Source organism: Danio rerio, chromosome 8 (genome assembly GCF_052040795.2).
Source record: "Danio rerio strain M-AB ecotype USA chromosome 8, GRCz13ab, whole genome shotgun sequence".
Classification (NCBI taxonomy): domain Eukaryota; kingdom Metazoa; phylum Chordata; class Actinopteri; order Cypriniformes; family Danionidae; genus Danio; species Danio rerio.
Window position 1 is genome coordinate 22204517 of NC_141028.1, and position 25210 is coordinate 22229726.

General features: G+C 40.7%; 2 protein-coding genes across 4 annotated transcripts in view; one reads left to right on the forward strand and one right to left on the reverse strand.

Annotated features, from left to right (window-relative positions):
- Positions 1-25210, reverse strand: part of adamts10 (ADAM metallopeptidase with thrombospondin type 1 motif, 10) — a 95247-nt gene that overhangs the window by 37196 nt on the left and 32841 nt on the right. For all 3 annotated transcript variants that reach the window (XM_087263630.1, XM_087263631.1, NM_001123274.1), the window contains 7 exons: positions 16859-17005; positions 16479-16620; positions 13170-13277; positions 12586-12731; positions 10269-10332; positions 9907-10009; positions 3295-3428 (listed from right to left, as the gene is read on the reverse strand). In XM_087263630.1, coding sequence (XP_087119756.1) covers positions 3295-3428; positions 9907-10009; positions 10269-10332; positions 12586-12731; positions 13170-13277; positions 16479-16620; positions 16859-17005 — 844 coding nt within the window. The remainder of the gene's footprint in view (positions 1-3294; positions 3429-9906; positions 10010-10268; positions 10333-12585; positions 12732-13169; positions 13278-16478; positions 16621-16858; positions 17006-25210) is intronic.
- On the forward strand, positions 18833-24242 carry LOC147842622 (uncharacterized). The gene is made up of 3 exons (XM_087264510.1): positions 18833-23653; positions 23950-23997; positions 24101-24242. The coding sequence occupies exons 1-2, from the start codon at positions 19689-19691 to the stop codon at positions 23969-23971; spliced, it is 3987 nt and encodes a 1328-aa protein (XP_087120636.1). The 5' UTR covers positions 18833-19688; the 3' UTR covers positions 23972-23997; positions 24101-24242.

Genomic DNA, 25210 nt, shown 5'->3' on the forward strand with positions numbered 1-25210 from the left:
AAACCTATTACACTTAAAAGAGACCCAGCATGCTGAGCTGCAACCACATCTAGATTTATTCCTTGAATTGCTCATTAGAGGGCATGGTGGACGAACCAGATATAACACCGCATTCACCTCCTGGCTCTGACAACTTCTTAACACTAGCCATAAAGAATACCTGAAAGGATGATGGTACCATGGCGACAGAGATCGAAGTGATGATGGAGTTGGGAGTCACTGAGTGTAGTAGCCCAATTTGCATTGCATATGCATCAACATCTTAAAAATAATTGACCAGTAAAGATTTGACACATTTCTTATGCCTCTTATTGAAAAGCTATTGGAGAAGCCCAAGTATGTGAACTTATGTAAAGAAAATTGGAAAGTTCCCTTGGAGAAGAGCTCAAAATTGTTTCTGTTTGTCTCGTTGTTCATGCCCCACCCTCAGCCTCCAATGCAAGAGGTTCTAACTTCTAACTTAGTAATGTTTTGGTGCTACTCAAACCACTTGTCTTGGTTCAGAGCCGAACAAAAAAAAAAACTGTACTGGAACTGCCTTGGTAAAAAATAGGATATACTGTCAAGCACAACTCTTCAAATTTTAAATGGTGGGGTCTGGCACCACCAAAACTTCACACTGGTGGGGCTAAAAGAGGTTTCCAACTGATATGATTGGTACAGTCTGCAAGAGCATGTAAGGTGGGATGACTGCCATCCATTAAGACAAAAATGGGTATTGCCATACATAAGGATTTGGAGAAGTTTCTGACATTCCCAGATAGCAAAGGCCTGCTGTCAATCATGATGGATTGCAAAAGCCATAGAGAGGGGACAGGGTTTATTGTTCGTAGGTTTAAAAGGAGCAATTGATTGGACATTTAGAAAGGAGAGAGTACAAGGCCAGCCACCAAGGGGCATCCAGTTCATCTGCAAAACTGAGTGAGTCCTTATCGCCAGGCACTGTGGTCAATAGCCGCGTTTCCACTATCGCGCCTAAAGCGAGCGAGCCAGGGCGAGCCAAGGCCAGTGGGCTTTCCACTGTCACTTCCAGGGCCTAATCGGGCCAAAGCGGTGCTTTCTTGGGGCCAGTGGCCGGCCTTTTTCGGCCCGCCGAATACCTTGGGCCAAGGAGGGCCAGCTGGGGCTTCGGGGCGGAGTGAAAGGAGAGGCGGGCAGTTTTCTGATCGCACATGAGTACATGCGCCAAACAAATAAAGAAATAAGGGAAAGAAAACATCTAGCCTTATAGTCTGGGGTCTTTTTGCGTATGATCACCCTTATGTTTGCCTTTTAAATGTAAGGCTTAATTTATAGTGACGTTCTTTGCTGCGTCCTCCTTTATGTTTCAATAACGCATAATAATCTTTACACCATATTAAAGACACAGCAGACAGTAAAGGTTTTCGAGAGTTTTTGTCAAGTTTAAAATGTTTGTTTGTGCGTGTTTAGATGCCTGTATGTGTGTGTGAGACCGGGCAAGAGCGCTTCTTCACAGCTCTGTTATGCCGCGAGCTGCTTTTTTCTTTATTTATTTTGGAGATAATACACAAAATAAATACAACAGAAAGACATAAAACTAAACAAATTACGTTCCCACTTTCGTAGACTTTAAACAATATAGTGTCATATCTTGATAAAATAGCCTAAGCTATATTAAAATATAATTTAAAGAATTACAAATATCGGATATATATAAAATCACATTAAATAAATTAACCTATATAAAATAAACAAAAGCTAGCTATAACAATGTAGGTAGCCTATATACAATACATAAATCAAACCGTTTTAAAGCCACATATAGCCTAACTTTCATTTTACAAAGACCTGTCTGAAAAAAAAGATTTTCGATATTTTCTAAAAACAATTAACACCGGAGAAGGTTTGAAATATAAAGTAAATATTTATATAAGTAAATATTTATAAAGTATTTGGATACGATGATATTAATCAAATCGCGCAAACAGAGCATTATTTGGGTGAGTGAAAGCAGAATCTAGCCTACCTTTTTTTCTGTCACTCAGTCCTGCGCAGCGCTCGCTGCTTTAAACGCATTGGGGGAAAGTCCAAACACAAAATGTGTTCTATATCCTCAAACAACTGTTTATATTTTTATATGACGTGGTAAAATTTATAAATGAAACTTTAAATGAAGAGCTTTAGTGAATAGCTGCCGAGCGCAACAAATATATTTTTTTTTAGGGTACTCGCACTTGTGCTGGAAACTTAACACGACTTCTATCAAAATGAGGATGTTATAAAATACATGCCATATCGAGTTATAAAGGAGAATTTCTGTGGCTTTATATTATGGATGTGTGCGCTCTCTGTGATGGGTCCCTGCGTTAGTGGTGAGAGCACACGATGCACAATGCCAACAGTCGGTCGGCGAGTAAACAAATGTAAGTTAATGAATGGAAATACACAGGTCTGTGCGTATAGACATTTTATGTACTGCTGTACAGTAACGTGTCGTTTGTTTGTTTCGGTTGTCTTCATTTTAATGGTTTCGTTTCGTGATGATTCTATGCTCTGCTTTATCTGCCTCATTCCTGCTGAAGTGGGTGGGTTGTGTGACGTTTGATTCGGGGACGTTCTGTGGGCGGTGTTTGCGTGACGCGCTGTGAGCTACTAGCCCAACAGTGGAAACGTGACATGATTTCAGCCTCATTTCTCAACCCTCCGGTCTATTGGCCATGCCCGGCCCAATTAAAGCCCTGGCTCGCACTGGCCCGATAGTGGAAATGCGGCTATTGTGAAGTCTTACGGGTAAGGGTCTGGGAGAGGTGCTGGGTGTATATGAGGTGACTGAAACAAGATGAAAGACACTAGTGTAGAGACTTATAAAGGAGACTGCAAGAATATAACAAGTAAAAGAACAGTGCAAGTTGATGAAAGACCAACCCTAGAGTATTTACCATCCTGATTTGTCCATTTTTGTCAAAATGATGTTATTTTCTGTTCCCTCCACTATAAGCAGTGCTCAGATGTGAATTACTTTCACACCAACCAAACAACGCTGAAATCTGCAATAGCAGAAAACTTGAGTGTTAAAGCATTCCTGATAGTGAAAAATGTGACAAAATGGATTCTTAACAGATCAGAGCACCATAATTAAATCCATAATGCTCCATATTGCTACAATAATGTGTTGAGAGAATAGTAGATCTATGTGTCAGTAACTGAAAGAGACTTTCTTGTTCCCTTCAGTCTCATGGTCTTTCAGAAGTTCAAAGGCAGCCAAAAAACTTCATATTAGCATTGTCATAAAGATATGTATGCTTAATAGAAATTGGTGTGTTACTGTCTTACCTTACACTCCCCATTAACACAAACGTCCAGAGAGTCATCTCTGCAGGGTGTGCCGTCCACTACAGCTGGAGCGCGCTCAGTGTAGAAGTTATAGCCCTCGGCCAGGCAGTTCAGTGAGCATGACTTCACTCCACCTGCAGCCAAAATGTGCAAAACATCACACCTCAAGCATCAAGAGCCATTCAGTCAGAAACATGTTAAATACTCACACAAACAGCTGGGAGAAACATATTTACAAAGATAAGCATTGTAAAACAAAAATCATAAATTCAAGAGATTAATTATGCTAAAGATAAAGAAACATCAGCTCATGCTGAAATCATTTACATAATTTACATTTTAGCAGTTAAATAAAACAGTAAAACAGCAATATTGTGAAATATTACAACATTAAAAATACTGCTGAATATTTGGGGGAAAGTATTATACAATTTTAGAGGATTCAAAATAAAAAATGTTGATATAAATGTCTTTACAGTCACTTTACCGTCTCTTTATCCCAGACATTTGAATGCTAGTATATATAATAGTTAAGACAGGTAGTGTATCCGTATGAGAACCACTGCATGTCATTAATTCTACAAAGCCTGACATGTAAGACATAAAACATTTTATGTAAGACATTAAAAACAGTCTGTCATCAAATACATAGGACAGAATGTTAATATGCTTGTCACACCAATGGTAAGGCTAACACCATTGTGATCATGTTGCTTGTACAGAATTGACTCCTCATGTTTTATGCTTTGTTAACTTTACAACATTACACAACGGCAAAACAAACTTGAAAACAAACTGTTGGCAAATTCACTCCACAGTTTAATGCTCTTCCAACAATGGGGACACGTGAATGGCGTATTTCATGCAGCCAAATGGAGCTTTATAACTATACTAACTCTGTAGGACAGCTGCCAGCTCTCTGTAGAGCTCCATGTGGTATTTTAATGAGCTTGTGGGGTTTATGTAAGTTAGTTTATTCTTCCCTTGCTGTTAAATCTTTGAATAGCAGAGAATAGAGTCTGGGGCACATTTTAGATAGTTTGCTTATAGGTTAAGCCTAAAATGCACATTCTGTACACATATTTGTTTTATTAACCAGTCTTGTCTTGTCTATGTCACAAAGCTTCGTCATCTCCGGTTAGATTCTTGAACGTGAGTTCACTATAGACCATTTTGAGGGATGTAAACAAAAACAATGGGCCCAACATATTTTCTGCTTTACATTTTTAATTTCCACAGCTTCCGAGAACATTAACACAATGTTTTTAACACCCTTTTAACATTAAGTTATGATTAAATTGCCTCTTGTAACAGTTATGAAATAGTTTGATAACAAGCAGGAAATGTTCTTGGATCAATGACATGACCACAATAAAATGGTCTATATTTTAATGTCCTCAAAAAGTCTTGAGATCTCAATGCTCGAATGACCTCCAAAGTCACCAGATGCCAATCCAACAGAGCACCCTTTGGATTTGCTGGAATGTGAGACTGGCATCATGGATATGAAGCAAACAAATTTGAAGCAACTGTATGTTGTGATTATGTTTATATAGACCAAAATATCAGAGGAATGTTTCAAAAACCTTATTGAATCTACGACTCTGAGGCAGAGGTGTCCATACAGTGTCCTAGTTTAGCTCCAACTTCCTTCAACACACCTCCCTGGAAGTTTCTATTTTTGGAAGTTTCTATCTTTTTTTGTAAAGCAAAAGTATATACTTTTGAGTGTGTAACAGAAGAGTATGCAAGCTTTTGGACACACTTGGACACACTGGACATTTATGTCCAAACATATCTTGAAATAAGTTCACATTGTTGTTGCAGGTGAAATATAACACAGAAAATGATGTTTAAATGTTCCAGCTGGCCCAATATTGATTAACAGTCATTCAAAGAACTTTACTGAAGCCTCTCTACTTGACAGTTGGTCTCGCGTGTCCGCCATGTTTGTAGTTTATTTACACTTTTCACCCATGTATGTAGTTCTGATCAATTTCACGTCCAGCGGGCAATGTGCTGTGGGCAATATTAGCGGTAAGAGTATGGTTGCTTCAACACTTCGAATTTATACCGGAATTAGTAAATCATCCGGATGCCTTTGGCAAACTCTTTTCAACATACTATTGTTTGGGACATACTAATTCTATTTTCAAATATTATTTAATATAGATAGTTTGTGAATTGGGAGGCAGCAATAGAAAGAGCTTGCTTAGTTGGTTCAGGTGTATTAAATTGGGGTTGAAACTAAAATATGAAGAACAAAGGACTGAGTTTGGACACCCCTGCTCTAAAGGGATCCAACCAACCCAGTACTGGAAAGGTGTGTTTAATCATTGAGTAATACATTAGCTTAAGTACTAATTCTCACTATTAATTAGTGGTTTATAATTACCAGCCTATTAAGATATTGGCTTTTTTGTACTTACAAAGTACATATTTTGCATTATTCTACATCACTAATCCTACCTAAACCAAACTACTACCTTAATAACTATTAATAAGCAGCAAAATAGTAGATTTAGCTAAAAGTCACAGTTAACGATTTGTTAATAGAGAATTGTACCTTAAAACAAAGTGTGACCAATAAGTGTGCAAAAGAGAACAAAGAGTTAATCAACTTCTAATCTCATACATACTGGTACCAGTGGGATTTCATCCCTGATCAGGGCCCTTTTTTATGTCGAAAGGCTGGAGGGTTTGAACCCATTCCCCTCTCCTGTACCTGGCAGCAATGGTGTTAAAACTCTGAGTAATGTCACTTTGGCTCTTGCTAGCCTTATCAGTAGGCTCAAATCTACCACAGCCTTCATGTTAAATAATAACTCTTCCACTACACGTGTTTTATAAACCTAAAGAGGGCAGTTTTTGAGCTGCTGGCCAAGTTTTCTGTTAGTGTTGGACTAACTTGATAAGGTCCTGGGTGCCTGTGAAAACATACACCGAAGTAGGCTTACGATGGAAACTGCATATCCCATGAGGTTTTACTCTGGCAGGGCTCAGGTATATTTTTTAAGTGGCTAGAAGAGAGATTCATTGGAGTCATATGGGTTTCAGAAGGTTTTGGCAAGAGAGTTTAAAGCTAGAGCACAATGCACTAAATAATATATAAAGTAACTGCCAAACGGTTTTACGTTTACACCATACAAGTTTTATAAAATTGTCTCTTTACCAATATTGCATGTCAGATTTGTGAAATGTTTGTTTTCTGACAATAAAAGAGTGGTTAAAATTGCCAAGTATCTATGTGAGAAAAAAATCTGTCTTTCAAAATTAAAAGAGATTTGATTTAATATTAATAACAACATATTGTGAAAAATTGCTTTCATAATTTATTCATAATGCAGCCTTGCCCTAACTTAGACAAACTACTGTATTTTAGTATTAAAAACTAGTAAAAGAGTAAAAAATGAATGCATGAAAAAGAATAAAATATTTATAGTGAAGAATGACAACACAAACCAAGTTAAGCAATAAAGCAACAGACAATTCAACGGATCAAATTCAATAGCACAACACACTTCCAGGCTCAATAGAAATACTTGCCTTGGGCTACATTTTTGCAAAATGTAAAATACACTGCTCTGATTTCATTGCAAATGTAAAAATCTATTGGGGTGATGTATACATTTTTGCAAATCTGAAATTTGTTACTTAGGCTGCATTTTGTTCTATGGATCATTTACATGTACAATGATGATGAGAAGGCAGGCTTATCATACAGATCACCTTACGATTGACTAACCTGAACCCTTCTCTAAACCCAACCAACCAAGCAACCAACAGTGTATTGGACAGAAAAAAATGCACCACGGCTGAATAGTTTTACCAAACTTGATCTGTTTGTACCTGTTTTGTGGAAGCGTGTTTCACTCAATTCAAACCAGAGTGCTCTGCATTAAAAGTACAACACCATACAAGGTGAGCTTCTGAGGAAACTGACCAGTGACCATGGCAGGAGGACATATGGTGACAAACTTGTGAGATAAATGTATCTGATTACAAATCAAAGAAATCATAGAGATCGTTTTGTGCTATTGATTCTGTTGTGCAAAGAACTGCACAAAAATAATCCATCATTTGTTGGCAATGCGTCCCTGTAAATAACATTAGTGTAACAATAAGTGTTGACATCATACTGCCTCAAAGCATTCATTTTACCAAGAAACTGCAGTCAAATGTATGCTGAATATTGTTTTTGCAGTTTCACATTAATGTAAGCTGAATGACGTATTTCCAATAAGCCTGTGTTGCAATGATTATTGCACACTACTATACAATCTATAGTAAGCTATACATAAATTTCAAACAAACACAGTGAAGTTAAAAGACACACACAAAGGAAACATGAACAGAGAAAGAGAATGGAGGTCTAAGGTCTATAAGCGAACTGACCCTACAGCAGGGTAAAACAGCAGTCTGGCACTTATTTTAACAGCTGCAAGGGATTTCCACTGTAAAATCAGCTGACTTGATGAAAGCAGCGCTTGTAGCCTGCAGTGGGTTTCTCTCTGCAAGTCATTATGTTATTGGAGGGCCAGATTAAAGGCAGTTATGTCCTTGACGGCCAGCTTCGCACTCATCAAAAGCAGGAACTTAAACCTGGGATTCAGGGAGCTGGCAGTGTATCGCCTAACATATGGATGCCAGACTGTTATCGGGAGTTTCGTTCTCATTATATCTCTCTCACATCTGTTTTGGACATGAGCCAGTGCAGAGATTGGTTCTTTGGAAGCACGGTGGTCCAGTCCTAATATCTAAACCACCTTCAAAAGCCCTAAATAGTTTTAACAACAACAAGTAAGCACTTAAACATTCCCATAATCATGAAAGACTTAAGTAGGTAAAAGATCACTTTGAGAGTCGAAAAAACATATACAGAAGAAACTAAATTAATACCAGTGGCTCAACATTGAGCCACACTGAGCCAATGCTGTTTGTTTAAAACAGAAAGAGAGAATGTGTGTATAAATAACCCTTGTGCACTCTTACAGACATTTTGTTCTTTATAATTGTATTATTTTGTGGCAATTTTATGCATATTTGGCAGAATTAAATAAAATAAAAAATAAAGTAACAGTGGGATTATATTAACATACTATACTTTAAAGCAGGGGTCTCAAACTCAAATTGACAAGGGGCTATTTCAGTGACAGACAATTCATAGGAGGGCCGTTTTAACATTCAAGCATAAATAAAAAGTGGAAAGCTGATGTATTTAATGCACCTTAGGATAACAGACATGATATTTATATTTCAAACATTCATATTTCTCAGTCCTTCTTCCACAGACTATATGCAGTCAAAACTCTAGCTTTATGTTTCTTGTTGTACATATTGAAGGGGTAGTTTAAATTGCTATAAAAATTACTACAAATAATAGGCATAATATATATTAATCTGCCACAACCAATTGTATTGTGCAATAGCGTAAAAACAGCCGAAAACAATTTGGGTAACTTAAGTGACTTTACAGGCAATTGTTCTTCTCAATATCTTTATTTTTTAGTAAAACTACCACAAAGACGGGAAAATATGCACATAGTCACATTTACTTTATCAAGTTCAATTTAACCAGCAGTACAATTTTACTAATGTACGTGGTTTTTATGCAAACCTTAATAAGCATATGAGGAAAATCTACATTTAATATGCCCACATATTACAAGTCAGAAATTTTTGTATGAAGTGTGCTTGATTTTAAAATAAGTGAAGGTTACACTGTCTACTATCTATGCTTATTTATTGATCATCAACATGCAAACTCCAAACGCCAACTGACCCAGCTGAGGCTCGAACCAGCGACCTTCTTGCAGTGAGGCTACCAACATTGACTAATTACTTGGACTATATATGCACCACAGTTTCACTCATACTTTGCTGAGTATTGATTAGTTGTTGCATTTATTCAAAGTGGTTTCCTTCTTTTTCCCATGCTTTGACCTTTGGACTGTTTATCGTGTTTTTAAATCTTTGCTGTCTGCCCTGAACTTTTGCCTGTTTTTGGATTGGGCTCTTAGATTGTCTATCACACTGTATATGCTGGTTTTCGACCCCTGCCAGCCTGACCATTCTAAAATAAAGCTGTGTTTGGAACTAACCCCTGTCTGCACGTCTACCATTCGCAACAACTAACATCTATGATCTAGTAGTATACTTGTATTCGTACTACTAGAATATGGATTTGGACTGCATTAGCCCACTTTTAGTACATACAGTAAAAAAATATTTTTAAGTGTACAATATGTGTAATAGTAGTAAAATGTTAGAGCACAAATAGTCCACAATTCAGTTTTTCATTTGTACTGCAAGTATTTAAAAGTTTTATATATACATGTATGTATAGTGTATATACTGTATTCATAGTTAACCCGTAGTTTTAGAATACATACTTTGTGCAAATTTCAAAAAGATGGTGTCTGTGTGTGTGATGAACTTTCTTTTTCACATTTATTGTCTAATACCAACATGACCACTGATTTATCTTGCATACTTCATTCATTTGGAACTTTCTTTTAAGGCAGATCCATAGCAGTTTAGAGTAACAACAGCCAACTTAAGTGGCACAAATCATCTGTATGTATCAGGACAGATGTTTAATAGGGCACTCACCTCCCCTGTATGGCTTCCAGGTGTAGAATTTTCCCCGGAAAGGAACGCTGTCAAAGTCTGAGCACTGAATCTCCCGAAAATCCTGAGACCCGACTGGACACTCCTACACACACACACACACACACACACCCACTATTCAATCCATCAGTCTGAGAATAATATTGTAGACCATAGTAACTATGAACAGTTTCAATTTACTCAAATATACCTAGATTAACATTTTGCCTAATGCACGCAACAAACCACCAATGGGTCAGTCATGTCTAATTTAGATTATACACAAGCAGAATCCATCCACAAAAGCCATTCTCCATATACACACAAATGTGAGTCATTAAGTGGCAAGTGGGCTTCGAACTCACATCAATGTTGCAGGATCTGAAGCGCTTCCTCTCTCCAAGACAATATTTCCCTCCAACCGTTGGCCTGCATCCACACAAGGACAGGCATCAGACACATCTGAGTGTAATTTCAATGTAACTCCCAATTACACAATCATTCTGCTCAAGTTCATTTCAGCCAGACATCTTCTGTCTTTCTGTCAATCTGTTAGTTTTTCCCGTTTTCCCTGGCACGCTGTCAGACTAGGTTCACAGAGTACAATGGGCTGAGAGTAAGAACAGTATGAACCATCAAATCATAGCTATATTTACACAGTACTAATATTCAAAAGAATGCCTGAAAGACTGTCATTCAAAAAATTATTTTGATAGAAGTGCCTTATGCTTATTTAATGCAATAAAATACACATTTTGTGAATTACAATACTACTGGCCACAAACTTACATAAATGATCTACTACGCTGCACAGAACACTATAGTGCATCCGGAAAGTATTCATAGCGCTTCACTTTTTCCGCATTGTTTTATGTTACAGCCTTATTCCAAAATTAATTAAATTTATTTATTTCCTCAAAATTCTACACACAATATCCCGTAATAACAATTTAAAAAAAGATTTTTTTAAACTGTTGCAAATTTACTAAAAATAAAAAAGCTGAAAAATCACATGTACATAAGTATTCACAGCCTTTGCTGTGAAGCTCTAAATGGAGCTCAGGTACATTCTGTTTCCACTGATCATTCTTAAGATGTTTCTGCAGCTTAATTGGAGTTTATCTGTGGTAAATTCAGCTGATTGGACATGATTTGAAAAGGCATACACCTGTCTAGTTAAGGCCCAAGGTTGACTGTGCATGTCAAAGCACAAAACAAGCATGAAGACAAAGAAATTGTCTGTAGACCTCTGAGACAGGATTGTCTCGAGGCACAAGGCTGGGGAAGGTTACAGAAAAATTTCTGCTGCTCTGAAAGTTCCAATGAGCATAGTGGCCACCATCATCCATAAGTGGAAGGTGTTTGGAACCACCAGAACTCTTCCTAGAGCTGGCCAGCCTTAGTTAAGGAGGTGATCAATAACCTGATAGTCACTCTGTCTGAGCTCCAGCGTTCTTCTGTGGAGAGAAGAGAGCCTTACAGAAGGACAATCATCAGTGCAGCAATCCACCAATCAGGCCTGTGTGGTAGAGTGGCCAGACGGAAGCCATTCCCCACCTGGAATTTGCCAAAAGGCATCTGAAGGACTCTCAGACCATAAGAAACTAAATTCTCTGCTCTGATGACACTAAAATTGAACTTTTTTTAGTGAATGCCAGACAATAGTTTGGAGAATATCAGGCACCGCTCATCACCAGGCTAATACCATCCCTACAGTGTAACATGGTGGTGGCAGCATCATGCTGTGGGGATGTTTTTCAGCAGCAGGAACTGGAAGACTAGTCAGGAAAGGGAAAGATAAATGCAGCAATGTACAGAGATATCCTGAATGAAAACCTGCTTCAGATTGCTCTTGATCTCAGACTGGAGCGACGGTTCATCTTCCAACAGGACAATGACCAAATGCACATCGCCAAAATGTCAATGGAGTGGCTTCACAACAACTCGGTGAATGTCCTTGAGTGGCACAGCCAGAGTCCAGACCTAAATCCTATTGAACATCTCTGGAGAGATCTGAAAATGGCTGTACACCGTCGATTCCCATCCAGCCTGATAGAGCTTGAGAGGTATTGCAAAGAGGAATGAGCAAAAGTTCCCAAAGACAGGTGTGCTTGTGACATCATATTCAAAAACACTTGAGGCTATAATTGCTGCCAAAGGTGCATTAACATAATATTGATCAAAGGCTGTGAATACTTATGTACATGTGATTTTTCAGGTTTTTTATTTTTTATAAATTTTCTACAATTTCAAATAATCTTTTTTTCACATTGTCATTATGGTATGTTGTGTGTAGAATTTTAAAGAACTAAATGAATTTAAATAATAAATAAATAAAAGCTGTAACATAAAAAAATGTGGAAAAGTGAAGCGCTATGACTACTTTCCGCATGCACTGTATATACCACAATGCAATATGCATATATGGATCTCCTGAGTAGACATCTATCTATTGTAATAAAAGAACAGAAGGTAATACTGGTCTACAAAAAAAAATAGTGTAATTACATAGTTCTCTGGTCTTGCCATTAATGAAATTAATGAAAAAATTGGACTAATTTAATGTAGCCTTTTATTAACTATATTGTATTTATTAGCACACCACTATTTAAAACATTGTTAAAAAGTGTACAGTATTACCCTTTCAAAAAAGTATCAAACAATCACATGACCATGACTTACCTGGGGCTGTCACAATGACGAATGGAGGATGAGACTCCGCCCCCACATGTGCGACTACACTCCTCCCATGGAGACCAGTGGCCCCACCCACCATCCACACCCTCGGGCCGTGTTCCATACGGCACACACAATCTCTTGTAGCACCACTAATGAGAAAAAAAGTGTATATATACATAAGATTTAATATGTGGCAATCGAATAAATTGATAAACAGCCATATAGCTATAGAAAAAAGATAAGCTCACATGTTTCTGTGGAAACATTATTGTTTTATTATTATTTTTGTTACTTATTAAGTCTGATAATATTTCAAATAAAGACAAATTTTAGGTTCCAAATGACAACTTTTTTTTTTGGTAAGAACTGTCAGTAGTTTTAAGATCAAAACAAAAATGACATAACTACTGTATAAAATGTAGATCGAAAGAAATTAAGAGTTTCCAGGTGGTCGCTTTTTTTCCCCATCCTTATATTTTGTAAGCAAGAACATGATTGATCTACATACTCTACAACCCAAAAAGCTCTGCTTCCCAAAACTAGCATTCTTATATTCCTGGCTCAATCCCAGAATTTCCTGTGCTTACCCCTTTTTCGATAGTGCTGGTCTGGCAAATGGTGCCCTCAGCTGCTGGGATGCTACTGGTGATGCAGCGATTGCCTTTACTCATGCACCAGAGCTCACTGCACACTTCCTGAAAACACAAGCATGTTAACAAATTAAAATACAGACATTAAAGCGATAGTTCACTCCAAAAAAAAAAAAAAAAGAAAATTCTCCTCAGGGTCAGTTCAGAAAAGTCACCAGAAGTAGAAGATTTGGGTTTATGATTTAAAAATCTGAAACATTTTATATAAAACCACACTGATCCACTTTATTAAATGTGAATTTATTCCCTGGTGGCATACAGGTTAGTTATATGATGCGTTTATGTCATTTTGGAAGCTTCAAAAAAGGGCCACTAACCTGATTTAAATTTAAAGCTGATTTAAATTTAATTCAAGCTTCAGCTCTGAAATCTGAAAGCGGTGGCAACAATTCTGTGACAGCTCTTAAAAATTCCTTATATATATATATATGTTACTTGCTTCATTAAGTGACTGTTACTGTTCCTTTTGTATGTACTCTGAACTGTTTATCAAGTTTCCTTTACATGTGCACACATATACATGCACAAACACACGCACCTGCCAGTATTTGACTGTATTGTTGTTGTTTTTGGTATTTTTGTTATTGTTTCATAGCTTTGTATTTGTATCATCTTAAATTGTGTACCTTTTTGTATATTCTAATAATAATGAAAAAAAATCATGTCATGGGGAGTCATAATGGACGTCGTGACACAAGATTCAATCAATACCATGTCTGCGATGTCTCATAACACAGAATCGCAGAAAGTCTTGCATGTCTCTAAATCAGATGTGACAAGACTATAGACAAGAACAGCAGTGGCATGGGGGTAAGAGAAGGGAGGAGTCAGTTAATGTTGAGGAGGTGGAAGTAAGCAGACCGGGTGATGTTGTTGATATGAAAATCATAAGATGAGGTGCTATCAAGGATGACACCTAGACTCTTGACCTGTTTAGAGGGATAAATGGAACGTCAATAGAAAGAGAAAAGCTGTCAGTTTTGGAGGGTGTTGGTTTGATACCAACAAGGAAAACCTCAGTTTTAGCACTATGTAATTTGAAAAAGTTAAGAATATTTAATATTTTATATATATTTTATATTGCAGCCTCTTACGATTAAATAATCGCAATGTTTCAAATTGCGATTGGGTCTCGATTTCAATTAATTGCACAGCCCTAGGAGTCATTTACATTTTTGGGTGAATTATTACTTTAAATTCATTCATTCATTTTTGGCTTAGTCCCTTTATTAATCCGGGGTCGCCACAGCGGAATGAAGCACCAACTTATCCAGCATATGTTTTACGCAGCGGATGCCCTTTCAACTGCAACCCATCTCTGTGAAACAGACAATTGTAAATTGTAAACTTGGAACTCTAAAACATTAACAAGACACAAAATGTTCAACTTAAAATTAAATTAAAACAGAATTCTAAAAACGTGAAGTTTTCAGTGTTAACAATTCTGAACTAATAAATTCTGAATCATAATCTCAGAATACTAAACTAAGATTTTTAAAACAAAAAAATAAGAATTCTAAAACAATAAAAATTTAAAACATAAAATGAGAATTCTAAACTGAAAAAATTCTGGGTGCTCTGGTTTCCCCCTCAGTCCAAAAACATGCGCTAAAGGTGAATTGAATAAACGAAATTGTCTGTAGTAAGTGTGTAAATGCAAGTGTGTAAGGGTGTTTCCCAGTACTGGGTTGCAGCTGGAAGGTCCTCCGCGGTGTAAAACAAAAGCTGAATAAGTTGCCGGTTCATTTGGCTGTGGTGATCCCTGGGAAATAAATGTACTAAGCCGAAGAAAAATTAATCAATGACAGAATGACAATTCTATCTTTTACCTCTAAATTTTGGAGCAGCAGTGACCAATGCTCCACCCACTACCAACAAACAGTGCAAATAACTCAATCTAGTTGGTCTCCTTATGCTAAAAAAAATTACATTTGCTGTTTATTCAGACTACTTATTTAAATTGAGATGAAACAACACAATTGTTAAGTTTTGGAGGGACTTAATTGCTTCATGTTCAATCCACTAAAATTTGTAAAAACTAGTAAGTTAACTTAATTCCTTTATCTTGTACCAACAAAAATCGATGGTGTATATCCCAGCATTTTTTACAGTGTATGTTTTAAAACCTAAGAAAATACACTAATATATATGGACATTTTTTGGATAGATTTTTTTTAGAAGATTGTTTTCTTTCTTCAATTTAAAATTACAATGTTATGAATCATAGGCTTACAACACTTTTTTATTTATAATGGGAAAAAGAATGGGAAAACAACTTCCAGAATCAGCATTGATAAAAAAAAAAAAAATCAATGATAGATTTTATTATGATAGTGAATGTTTACTGCACTACAAAGCCCCCCTTTTGTTTCCGCTACATCTCATGACGTAGATCAGATCTAAACAACACGCTACACTTTAAGACCTAGCTAATAACTTCCTGCTTTATTAGATTACACAGTTACAGTGTGTGTTTTCCTCCTCCAGATGTTCAGCTTCCTGCACTGGCATCCCATAAAGCATTCAATACAGAAAGCTGAAGTCTACTAGAGCAGATATAGCACACTTTACAGACTGAGCTCCATTCTCAGTCTCTGGAGGTGTAAAGGTCAACCACGGCTGGCAGAGAATGGAGCCGCAAACCAAACAGAAGCTAGTCTCTGACCAATTTGGTTTTGGACAAAAGTGGCAAAACGCCAGCGGTCTGAAGTCTTAGGGGGAGCAAAAAAAGATGGAATGTTACAGTCGGCGAAAGGTACAGCTACCATCTGGTGCAGATTTACAGAGAGAGAGAGAGAGAGTGAGTGTTAAATGATTTACTGTAGAGATATAAAGGCAGCCTGGACAGGACTTAACCAACAATTCATATAGAAAAAGACGCCACTTGCGCATAGATGTCTCATAATGCTTACAAAAGATGATTTTCATCATAGGTGCCCTTTAAAACACTGATGAAGACCTTGTAGGTCGAAACATTGTTTAATTAAATTGCCTTTTAAGAGCTAAAGTGACAGTGTGCCTATTCGGTTTACTTTTTCTATTATGTTTGGCTTGATCTGGCTTCAGGATATCCTCTGATATGCTCACACTGATGTCTTTCTATATATTTAAAACACTGAAAAACTAAACATTAGAAAGGTAGTATAAAATTATTTTCTAAATCATTCTAATCTGCAACATTAATCAACAATGATAATTTTCTTTCTTGGAAAAAAGAGCTGTTGTTACACGTAGTGATGCAAGTACCCCGTATTTACACTGACGAGACTTCACTCCGTACTGGAAGCGGCACTGCTCGTCTGCATCATAAGCTTGGCCTGGGGCTGTGGTGGGGTACACAAACTCCTGCTTGGGGGGCACATTATTGAGGCAGGAACCCATGCCAGAGCTAAGAAATAATCATAAAAAAGAGAATAGCTGTGTTAAAAAGTATGGATGTTTAATTCGAATTTTAACAGCCTATTTGTTAACTCAGTATAGCTCATTAAATATTTATTTTAATCGTTACTCTTATTATCGGTTATAATTTATATATTATTACAATCTAACTGAAATTCAGTATTTCAGCAGTCAATATTTGACTTGGTGGAAAACAGATCTCAGACTCATGCAGCAGACACACTCACTCGAGGAAGTTGGTGATGTAATCGCGGCTGCAGGCGGACCAGACGAACGGGTTGGTCTTCATGGTAATGTGGGCAGCCATGAGTTTGGCGGTCTCCTGACTGCGCACCCCGCATGCATTGCCAACACCATCATGATTCATCCCAAACCTGGAACACAGAGAGAGATGAATGATTTTATGGAATTATAAAAATGGAATCCCACAGCTCTGCTTACAGAATATGAGCACACACACACACACACAAACCCATCAGCACCTCAGGCAAACTTATGCAACCCTACACACACGGTTAAACATATGCCCTGTAGTCTAGACAGCCCCAGTTTGCATATGTCCATCAGTTCAAAGGTACCTGGACGAACCATTAAAACCAGAGCACTAATGACTTCACCACCTATAAAAACAGCTCAGAGGCCTGTGAGAATCGCCAAGTACTGGGTGACCCAGCATAAACAGAGCACAGATCTGGTCAACGATAACCAAAAAACACTTTTCAGCTACTGTAAAAGAAATAGTAGTGATTTTAATGGTTAAAAAACAGGAAAATCTGTAACCTGGTTAATCTGGTTAAGTTTAATCAATAAATACATTAAATAACCCTAAATTCAGGGTTTCTGCAGGTTTCACCAAGTTTAATTTAAGACTTTTTAAGATATTAAGACAATTCATTCATTTTCTTGTCGGCTTAGTCCCTTTATTAATCTGGGGTCGCCACAGCGGAATGAACCGCCAAGTTATCCAGTACATTTTTACGCAGCGGATGCCCTTCCAGCCACAATCTCTTGGAAACCTCCACACACACATTCACACAAACACTCATACATTACGGACAGTTTAGCTTACTCAATTCACCTGTACCGCATGTTTTTGGACTGTGGGGGAAACCAAAGCCACTGGAGGAAACCACGAACGCAGGGAGAACATCCAAACTCCACACAGAAACGCCAACTGAGCCGAGAATCGAACCAGCGACCTTCTTTCTGTGAGACGATGGCACAACCTACTGCGCCACTGCGTCGCCACATTAAGACCATAATGAATTAAATTTTATACACGGTTAAACACAAGGAGGTTTTTCAAATAGCTCAAAAGGCACATGTTTTTATTCGCCCCATCAAAAAAAAAATCTAATTTAATACATTTAATAATAAAATAATAATCTATTGATAAAAAAAATTATATTTTAGATATGTATCAGCAAAATTATTTTAAATACTGTGTCGAAACTCTCTGGTTTCTCAAATTTTTATTAACACAAACTTTCTTTTAAGTAAAAAAATGACAAATGTTTTAAAAACTATAATAGGCTAAATGTATGCACAACAGTCTGTCCAGGACAGTATCCTCAGCAGTAAAATTAAACTATTATAGTAAATAGAGTTATAATAAAAGGGCAACGCAATGGCGCAGTAGGTAGAACTGTCGCCTCAAAGCAAGAAGGTCACTGGTGTAAGCCTCGGCTGGATCGGTTAGTGTTTCTGTGTGGAGTTAGCATGTTCTCCTTGCGTTCGCGTGGGTTTCCTAAAGACATGCTGTACAGGTGAATTGAATAAGCTAAATTGTCCGTAGTGTATGGGTGTGAATAAATGTGTGTGGATGTTTCCAGGAGATGGGTTGCAGCTGGAAGGGCATCCGCTGCGTAAAACATATGCTGGATAAGTCGGTGGTTCATTCTGCTGAGCCGACCCCAGATTAATAAAGGTCAAAAAAGAAAATAAATAAATAAATAAGTTATAAGCAAAAAGTTTTATTGAGATGGATTGTTGGTGATTGTATGTGTGGTAATGGCCAGATTGGGTCTCTACAGACGAACAAGGAAATGTTAAGACCTGTTTAAAAAAGATTTAAGACCTACACAACAATATTTCATTAAATTCAAGAATGTTAAGGCCTAAAATTCTGTTTTTGAATATTTAAGACATTCTAAGACTTTAAGACCTTGCATTACTATAGTTCTTTTTAGTTTTTTCTAATCAGTTATGTACATATTGGTATAAAGAGTTGGTGTTACATCAACTTTTGATAAGTGAAGTTTCACAAACTAATTTCGAGAGGAGCACGTGATGCGATTGAGTGCAGCTGGTCTCTCATCTACAATAATTAGTAGACAATCAGATTAATCCATACTCACTATAAGTAGCATAGCAATAATCACTCCCTTATCTTTGTTTTCCGAAGAAACCCCCAATCCACCCCTTCTCCCTCTTTCCTCCTTTACCACGGGGAGCTCTCGAGGACCACCTGATCTCGTACTCCCCTTACAAGCTCTATTGACCAGGCGGGAGCCCTGGTCTCAATTATCTCAGAGCTCAGGGTTCTCTCTCGGGACAACATGCCAAACCTGCTAATAGCATCAAGCAATATCTAAGTGTGAACTCTTGAAACAATGTTTTTACGTTACTTTATTTTCATGTGTGTTACGATGATGGTGTTTAAAATTGTTAGTGTTCTAGAATGAATTGTCAAGGAAGCGCCTTCTATATCATTGTGGAGAGGTAAGCATGATCGAATACCCAATAAAGGGGGAGAGCATGCTCAGAGCCCGGCGGCTAATCAGCAGGCCAATCCGAAATAATAAGCAACACCTGTTTATTCTAGTGATTGGACCGGAGAGACACCCGTCTTAAGGAGAACGGGAGGAACAGTCGGGAGAGGGAGAGAGCTGAGCGACGGCCACACAGTGGGAGCTGGCCTTTACAGTGATCACATTATTAAAATAAAGAAATCTGTTATTTACCTCAACGCCGACCCTGTCTTCTTCTTCCCACGCAAAGAACCTTTGTTACAGTGGTGCCGAAATCCGGGGAAGAAGAAGAGACCTCGCCGCTAAGATGACCACTCCGTCAACCAGTCCGTTTGCAGAAGTGATCCAGGCGCTCGCGGTCCTCCACCGTGAACAACACCAAGAGATCCTGGACATACGAGCCGAGCAGGAGGAGCGCTTTAAGGTCCTTGTGGAGGCCCAGCGCGAGGACCGCGAGCTCGTCCGGAGCATGCTGAAGCAGGGGATCCAGCCCGGAGCAACATCAGCCACCCACCCTCCCATCACACTACACAAAATGGGGCCACAAGATGACCCGGAAGTCTTCTTAGACCTGTTTGAGAAGATGGCAGGAGCGTGTGGGTGGCCCCGGGCCGATTGGCCGGTGAGAGTCATCCCGCTGCTGTCGGGCGAAGCCCAGACCGCCGCACAGCAGCTACCGGCCGAGGATCTCCTGAATTATGCGCACCTGAAACGAGCCATACTTCAGCGGGCCGGCCGCAATCCGGAGGAACAACGCCAGCGCTTCCGGTCGCTGAAGCTGGAGGAGAGCGGTCGGCCCTTTATATTCGCCCAGCAGCTCCGTGACGCCTGCCGCAGATGGCTGGTGCAGGATGACCGGACCATCGATCAGATCGTCGACGCTGTGGTACTGGAACAGTTCATCGCCCGCCTTCCCTCCCGAACATCGGAGTGGGTCCAGTGCCACCGACCAGACGATCTGGAAACGGCCATCCAGCTGGCGGAGGATCACCTGGTAGCGAGGTCCAGGGTCGGCGAACTAACCTCTCTCTCTCTCTCTCTCTCTCCCCCTGTCCCTCCTCTTTCTCTCTCTCCTCCTATCCCCAGGCCCAGATCGAGGGGACCGCCCATACCGACTCCCAGGAGGCGGATCCCAGGCCCGGAGCCCCAGCGCAGCACGCATCGCTGGGGCACCTATCGGGATAGAGACGGGGAGGCACGTGGCATGGGCGGGCCTACAGCGATGACGGGTCTCTCTCCGGCCCAATCAGTTGGTCCTGCTGCCCTCGGGGGTATAACGGGAAGGTCTGGGCCGGCATGTTGGCATTGCGGGGGGGCGGATCATGCACCAGAGAACTGCTCCGTGATGGAGGTGGGTGCATTGGTCCGCCTGCCCGATGTGCCAGCAGTCGCCCCCGGTCGCGACGGGCTATACCGGATACCTGTGAGTATAAAAGGGGGTACATATCAAGCTTTGGTGGATTCGGGGTGTAATCAGACCTCCATCCACCAAAGCTTGCTTCAAGACCCGGCTTTGGATATGAGCCGCACGGTAAGGGTAAGGTGTGTACACGGGGATGTAATTCACTATCCGCTAACGGCAATAGATATTCAATTTCGGGGGAAAAAGCATAGAGTGGAGGTAGCGGTTAACCCGCACCTCAAACACCCGCTAATTCTGGGAACTAATTGGCCTGGATTTAATAGATTATTGGGAGTTTTATGTGCGGGTGTTTCTTGGAAGAAGAAATCGCCAGATAGGGGACGTGTCGCTCAGCTGGGGGAATCCCAAGCAGTGACGTCACGCGCTGACTCAGGGGAAGGGCTGGGAATTTCCCGGTGTAAAGACTTTCCCCTGGAGCAGTCGCGTGATGATACACTAAAACATGCACTCGAAAGAGTGCAAGTTATTGATGGGAAAATCCTCCAGCCTGATCGACCCCTCTCCTATCCGTATTTTGCGGTTATTAATGATAGGGTGTATCGAGTGACCCAAGACACTCAGACAAAAGAAGATACAACCCAGCTATTAGTACCAAAGAGCCGCCGGGAAATGCTTTTTCAGGCGGCTCATTCTAATCCTATGGCCGGACATTTAGGTCAGGCGGCCACACTAAATCGCCTCATGACCCGATTCTTTTGGCCGGGCATTCACGGTGATGTCAGCAGATGGTGCGCTGCGTGCAGTGAATGTCAGCTGGTAAATCCGCCGGCCACCCCAAAAGCGCCGTTGCGCCCTTTACCAATTATGGAGATCCCCTTCGAGAGAATTGGTATGGATCTCATCGGGCCATTAGAGCGATCCGCACGCGGGCATCGGTTTGCATTAGTTCTGGTGGATTATGCAACCCGCTACCCGGAAGCAGTCGCGCTCCGTAATATCTCAGCAAAGAGCGTTGCGGAGGCGCTGTTTCGCCTCATCTCCCGTGTGGGAATCCCCAAGGAGATTCTCACTGATCAAGGCACCGCGTTCATGTCACGCACGATGCGCGAGCTTTACGGATTATTGGGCATTAAATCTATTCGCACCAGCGTCTATCACCCACAAACAGACGGGCTGGTGGAAAGATTTAATCGCACGCTTAAATCAATGATCCGTAAATTCGTTCACGAGGACGCGAAAAATTGGGATAAGTGGTTGGAGCCCTTATTATTCGCTGTGCGGGAGGTTCCCCAAGCCTCCACGGGGTTTTCCCCCTTCGAGCTTCTCTACGGCAGACAGCCCAGAGGGGTTTTGGATGTTGTTAGAGAGGCTTGGGAGGACGAGCCTTCTAAAAGTAAAAATGAAATTCAATATATCCTGGACCTTAGAGCAAAACTCCACACACTGGGGCGGCTCTCTACAGAGAATTTGCTTAAGGCTCAGGATGACCAACGCCGGCGATATGATAAGGGCACTAAACTCCGTAAATTTTCACAGGGAGATAAAGTACTTGTACTGCTACCCACTTCCAGCTCTAAATTACTCGCCAAGTGGCAAGGGCCGTTTGTGGTCACACGACGAGTCAGTGATCTCGATTACGAGGTGGTTCGTTCGGACAGGGCTGACTCGCGTCAGATTTATCATATTAATCTGCTTAAGCAGTGGAGGGAGCCGGAGGACGTGGCGCTGGCTACGCTTGTTACTAACGAGGATGACCTGGGGCCGGAGAGCTCCGGCCGTGAACGGCCGAGCGCTCTGGTCACCGGGGGCGATCATCTCTCAGCGAGCCAGCTCCTCGACATCCGGCACCTCCAACGTGAATACTCTGACGTGTTTTCGCCCCTGCCCGGTCGTACCAACCTGATTCAGCACCATATCGAGACCGAACCGGGCGTGGTCGTTAGGACCCGGCCGTATCGCCTGCCTGAACACAAGAAAAAAGTGATTCAGGAAGAATTGAATAATATGCTGAAAATGGGAGTAGTAGAAGAATCCCACAGCGACTGGGCCAGCCCGATTGTCTTGGTACCTAAGACGGACGGCTCGGTCCGGTTCTGTGTGGATTATCGCAAGGTGAATGCTGTGTCGAAATTCGACGCTTATCCAATGCCGCGTATTGACGAGTTGCTCGACCGGTTAGGTGCTGCTCGATATTACTCGACATTGGATTTAACGAAGGGCTATTGGCAGATCCCCTTATCTCCAATATCCCGCGAAAAAACAGCCTTCACTACGCCGTTTGGATTGCACCAATTTGTGACGCTTCCGTTCGGGCTGTTCGGGGCGCCGGCGACGTTCCAGCGCCTGATGGACAAAATACTCGGCCCTCACGCAGCATATGCCGCTGCTTATTTAGATGACATCATCATTTACAGTAATGATTGGCAGCGGCATATGCAACATCTGAGGGCGGTATTGTCAGCGCTGAGACGGGCCGGGCTCACGGCCAACCCACGGAAGTGCGCAATTGGGCGAGTGGAGGTAAGGTATCTGGGCTTCCACTTAGGTCACGGGCAGGTGCAGCCCCAAATTGATAAGACTGCAGCCATTGCAACCTGTCCGAGACCCAAGACCAAAAAGGAGGTGAGACAGTTTTTGGGACTGGCAGGATATTATAGGCGGTTTGTCCCTAATTATTCGGCCCTTGTCAGCCCATTGACTGATCTCACTAAAAAGGAGGGACCGGATACCGTCCAATGGTCGGAGCAGTGCCAACAGGCCTTCTCAAAGGTAAAATCTATACTTTGTGGGGGGCCGCTATTGCACGCTCCTGATTTTGCTCTCCCCTTTATTTTACAGACGGACGCGTCCGATCGGGGTCTGGGGGCGGTTCTCTCCCAGGAGGTGGCAGGAGTGGAGCGGCCGGTGCTGTACATTAGCCGCAAGCTAAGTAAAAGTGAGGCTAAGTACAGCACCATAGAGAAGGAATGTTTGGCGATCAGGTGGGCCGTTCTTACTCTTCGCTATTACCTCCTGGGTAGGGAATTCGTCCTCTGTTCAGATCATGCTCCTCTCCAGTGGCTCCACCGTATGAAGGATACCAACGCGCGGATCACCCGTTGGTATCTAGCATTACAGCCTTTTAAATTCAAGGTGATCCACAGACCGGGGGCGCAGATGGCTGTAGCCGACTTCCTCTCCAGGGCGGGGGGGGGGAGGGCTGCAGGCCGGACGGCTCCCCGGCCTGAGGCGGGCGGTGGGGGTATGTGGAGAGGTAAGCATGATCGAATACCCAATAAAGGGGGAGAGCATGCTCAGAGCCCGGCGGCTAATCAGCAGGCCAATCCGAAATAATAAGCAACACCTGTTTATTCTAGTGATTGGACCGGAGAGACACCCGTCTTAAGGAGAACGGGAGGAACAGTCGGGAGAGGGAGAGAGCTGAGCGACGGCCACACAGTGGGAGCTGGCCTTTACAGTGATCACATTATTAAAATAAAGAAATCTGTTATTTACCTCAACGCCGACCCTGTCTTCTTCTTCCCACGCAAAGAACCTTTGTTACAATCATAATGTACCATATTTATGGAAACGTTTGTTTGTTATGAGCTTTGGTTCATCATATGACATTCTCATTCCATATGCTTTTGGTAGGGTTTTTGTAACAAATGCAAGATGTGTAGATTCTAGTATTCATTGTGAACTCAAAACATTGCTGTATTATTACTAGAAATACTGTAAATGAAATACAAAAAGAAACCGAAAAAAAATAGAAAATGAAAGACAGTTTACTATAATTTTTTTTTTTTTTATGGTTTCTACTGTATTTTTAGCTGAAATATTCTGGAAACCACAACTGCTGTTTTATTTTTATTTTACATTTTTTACAGAGTACCAAAACAGCACAATTGCCTTTCATGGAGCTATTCTGAAGGCTTGAAGAACGACACATGTGCAGGGAGCAGGCACCGATATCAGCCAGGCGTGCCTGTAAAGTCTTATGCAAGATTAATCTGTAGAAAGTGAATGGAATAATGGGCCACCAAGTAAAACAATACTTCAACGTCTTGGAGTGCAAGAAACCACAAATGAAAAGAGCAGCACGAGCCGCCTGGAGCCATCCGAGTCTGCCGTCACTCGCTCCACTAACAAGATATAAATATCACAAGACTGAGAGAAAATATTGGTCCAGTTGCTGTTAATGAGCATTATTCATAACGGTCCTTGGCTTTCAACAGAAGGAAGAACAAGTGGAGGATGAGTAAAAGCTGACAGATTTTTTACATTTTGGGTGAACTGTCCCATTATAAAGTCAAAGTCAAATTTGTTATCAATTCTGCCACATCTACAGACATACAGAGAATTGAAATTATATATATATATGCATGTGGCATGTAGAAATTACATAAAATCAATGGTCTCAAACTCAATTCCTGGAGGGCCGCAGCTCTGCATAGGTTAACTCCAAGCAGCTCCAACTCCCACCC

Excerpts from the sequence above, each read along its gene's own strand:
- LOC147842622 (XM_087264510.1), top strand. The coding sequence starts at position 19,689 with ATGACCACTCCGTCAACCAGTCCGTTTGCAGAAGTGATCCAGGCGCTC. Across the intron at positions 23,654-23,949 it reads GGAGTGGAGCGGCCGGTGCT|GCCGGACGGCTCCCCGGCCT; the intron begins GTACATTAGCCG and ends GGAGGGCTGCAG.